Source organism: Phaseolus vulgaris, chromosome 1 (assembly GCF_051622355.1).
Source record: "Phaseolus vulgaris cultivar YP4 chromosome 1, ASM5162235v1, whole genome shotgun sequence".
NCBI lineage: Eukaryota > Viridiplantae > Streptophyta > Magnoliopsida > Fabales > Fabaceae > Phaseolus > Phaseolus vulgaris.
The window spans coordinates 12,389,671-12,393,631 of NC_143498.1; the positions used below are offsets into that span (position 1 = coordinate 12,389,671).

A 3,961-nucleotide genomic window follows, 5' to 3' on the forward strand; every position below is an offset into this window, starting at 1 on the left:
CACAGAAACAGCATCAAACCTCTAAGAAAAATAACATGGCCTTCTACAGCTCTCACTTTCTGGGTCTCTTTGCTCTTCTTCTTCTTAGATCTTCTAAAGTTACATGCGAAGAAGCAGTTTCAGTTTCTCCAACTATTGACATTTCACTCAATCGGAACTCTTTCCCTGAAGGCTTCATCTTTGGAGCTGGATCTTCCTCCTACCAGGTATATACTTCTTACAAACAAACACATAATTAAAGGGATTTTGATTTACTTTCTTGCATGATTTTGATTTCGTTTATGTTTGTCATATAGTTCGAAGGTGCAGCAATGGAAGGTGGTAGAGGAGCAAGTGTATGGGATACTTTCACTCATAAATATCCAGGTAACTCACTGTCTCCGATTCTCCCCCATACAAACAGATCAAAGAATGGGAGTGGAAGAGAATTAATAAACAATAATATTTTTTTCTGAGTCATCTTCAATAATAAACAAATATATGTTCTAATTTTTAATTATTAATATGCAGGTAAGATCCAGGATAGAAGCAACGGAGACGTGGCCATCGACTCATATCATCTTTACAAGGTTTGATCACAGCACTTTTATTTTATTTTTGTATTCTATTATATACGAATTATTTATTTCAAAAACATATATACTTATCGGTGTTCATAAATTATCTATATTATATTTTTCTGTGTCTATAGGAAGATGTTGGAATGATGAAGGATGCGAATTTGGATTCATACAGATTTTCCATATCTTGGTCAAGGATTCTTCCCAGTAAGTTATTTTCTTGTAATTAATCACTAAGTATTTCATAGTTGATTCTTCCTTTTATATTAACCATTTTTTATTAAACTATTTACAGAAGGAAAACTAAGTGGAGGAATAAATCAAGAAGGAATAAACTACTACAACAACCTTATCAATGAGCTACTCGCTAATGGTTAGAATTTAAACTCTGATTTAAATTTTATCGTATTTGGACTTTAGTTTTATAATATTTCATGATCATTATTAGTTAACTATTAACAACTACAGGTATAAAACCATTTGTGACTATTTTTCACTGGGATCTTCCCCAAGCACTAGAAGACGAGTATGGTGGTTTCTTAAGTCCATTGATAGTGTAAGTTTCAATTCTGAAATTAATTTAGCTTGTATAAGTGCTTAGCACATTTAACATCTCAATAGGAATATAATTTGACAATCAAACATATATTGTTCTTCAGGAAGGATTTTCGAGATTATGCAGAACTTTGCTTCAAGGAATTTGGTGATAGGGTGAAGTATTGGGTTACATTGAATGAGCCGTGGAGTTACAGTCAAAATGGCTATGCAAATGGAGGGATGGCACCAGGTCGTTGTTCTGCATGGATGAATTCAAATTGCACTGGTGGTGATTCTGCAACGGAGCCATATTTGGTTACACATCACCAACTTCTTGCTCATGCAGCAGCTGTTCGTGTCTACAAGACCAAGTATCAGGTTAGTTAATTATTAATTTATTCTTGAATTTTTAGGCATGTTAAAATTGAGTAGACTTTGCCATGTTCTTTAAGGTTTCCTTGTATATTTGTTTTTAAAACTTAATATCTGAATATGATATATGCAGACAACTCAAAAGGGTGTGATAGGCATAACCTTGGTAGCCAATTGGTTTTTGCCACTCAGAGATACCAAATCTGATCAAAAGGCTGCTGAAAGAGCAATTGACTTCATGTATGGATGGTAAGAGTTCCTTTCACACTCTATCAAAACGATGTGTTAAGAATTTCATATAGGAACTTGACAAATTTTCTATTTGGTTTGGTGAATAAAAATCTAATTTGAATGCTAAATGATTTCAGGTTTATGAATCCATTAACTTTTGGTGACTATCCAAAAAGTATGAGATCACTTGTGAGAACAAGATTGCCAAAGTTCACCACAGAGCAAGCTAGATTACTTGTTGGTTCATTCGATTTTATTGGCCTAAACTATTACTCTACAACATATTCCTCTGATGCACCTCAACTAAGCAATGCCAACCCTAGCTACATAACTGATTCTCTTGTCACTGCTTCATGTAAGGACTTCAATTTTCTAAGATTTTATCAATACCCTAAATTTGATGCATAAATAGTTGAATATGATCATGACTAACAATAGATTGTGTTTTATGTTTTTGATTGATTACAGTTGAACGTGATGGGAAACCTATTGGAATAAAGGTACTTTTATACTCACTAAGAAATAAAAATGTTCTACGATTTCAACCTTTTAATTTTTATAAAATATATAATTAACCGTTTTTTGTAATTATATGCAGATTGCTTCTGATTGGCTATATGTTTATCCAAAAGGAATTCGTGATCTTTTATTATATACCAAGGAAAAGTACAATAATCCTTTGATTTACATCACAGAGAATGGTAAATGACTATTCTTCATGTCTATATTCAATTTAACATATTTCTACATCATTTTCAGTATCCCTATCTTGTTAAGGTCAATGTGTATCCTAATTTTGAATATATTCTTCTTCACTTTTATAGGTGTAAATGAGTATAATGAACCCTCTTTATCACTTGAAGAATCTCTCATGGATACTTTCAGAATTGATTATCATTATCGTCATCTCTATTATCTTCTATCGGCAATTAGGTAAGTAATTATTATTTGTACAAATGTTTTATCTTATGTTGTTATTTAACTTAATAATTTTTAATTTATTTTTATTTCATTTATTCATTATAGGAATGGCGCAAATGTAAAAGGGTATTATGTATGGTCTTTCTTCGACAATTTTGAGTGGTCTTCAGGCTATACATCACGATTCGGAATGATCTTCATAGATTATAAAAATGGGTTGAAAAGATATAACAAACTCTCGGCAATGTGGTACAAGAACTTCCTCGAGAAAGAAACCAAACTCTATGACTCTAGTAAATAATATTATGAAATATTTTTGTTAATTTGTTATATTTGTAACTAATTATTTGATTTTTTTATTTGACATTCTTTTATTCTAAATAGACATTAAAATAGAGATTTATTTTGTTCTTTGATTGTAAAGTCCTATTGGACTCAGATGAAAAAAATACATATACTTGTTACAGATCTTTTGTAATTGATACAGTTGTTACCAAGAGAATGAAAAACATTGTTATTATAAATTTTTCATTTACCATCTTTATCATTTATACAATATATGCAACCAACAACATTTAACATTAAATTCTTGCATGTATTTGAGTTAAAATACATACACACATTTTCGCTGAGGAAGCAACACATCAAAGAAGAAAAAATATCTGATTAATTGCCTCTTCCTTTTATCAGCAAAAAAATGTAATATATTACAAAGCATCTCCATTGTTGCAAAATTCGATCTACCTAAAAAATTCCAGACCTAGTTTCCTATTACAGAGAAGGTGAGGAAAAGATTAACTAGTTGGAAAGGTAAATATTTTTCGTTTGCAAGGAGAATATGCTTACTCAAATAAGTCCTTACGGTCCTTTCCCTATTTTTTTTTTTTTTTTAAGATTCTTTTAAGGATTGAAAAAGAGTTGAGGAAAATACAAAGAATTTTTTTATGAGGTTAGGTACTTGAAAGGGGAAAAATCCTTTGGGTTAAATGGGATACAATGTGTAAACCTAAGGAATCGGGAGGCCTAAAGGTAGAAGATATAAAAATATTTAATATAGCATTGTTAGGAAAGTGGATATGTAGACTTGCAAACATAAGGGACTTTGAATTAGGCACCTAAATGAGAGTCTCTTGGCAAGCATGTTCAAGTGTGCTCCATGTGACTTAATAAGGTCTAAAGGACCCGCCGAGGGTAAATATGGGCTGCAATGAAGCCCTAATTATACCCTAAGTAGGTTTTTATACATCTAACTTAACCCTAATTCACTTAAGAAAAATGCAAGTAAATTTCCTATACTAATTTTAGCAAGAAAAATAAATTATACTCTAGAAAAGTTACAC

General features: G+C 31.3%; 1 protein-coding gene across 1 annotated transcript; it reads left to right on the top strand.

Annotated features, from left to right (window-relative positions):
• On the top strand, window positions 1-3,145 carry LOC137813564 (cyanogenic beta-glucosidase-like). The gene is made up of 13 exons (XM_090300388.1): window positions 1-206; window positions 297-366; window positions 511-569; window positions 692-767; window positions 856-933; window positions 1,029-1,116; window positions 1,220-1,475; window positions 1,603-1,718; window positions 1,838-2,055; window positions 2,169-2,200; window positions 2,299-2,401; window positions 2,525-2,633; window positions 2,727-3,145. Exons 1-13 carry the CDS (start codon window positions 36-38, stop codon window positions 2,920-2,922), a joined length of 1,572 nt encoding a protein of 523 aa, XP_090156514.1. The 5' UTR covers window positions 1-35; the 3' UTR covers window positions 2,923-3,145.
• Window positions 3,146-3,961: the final 816 nt, after the last annotated feature.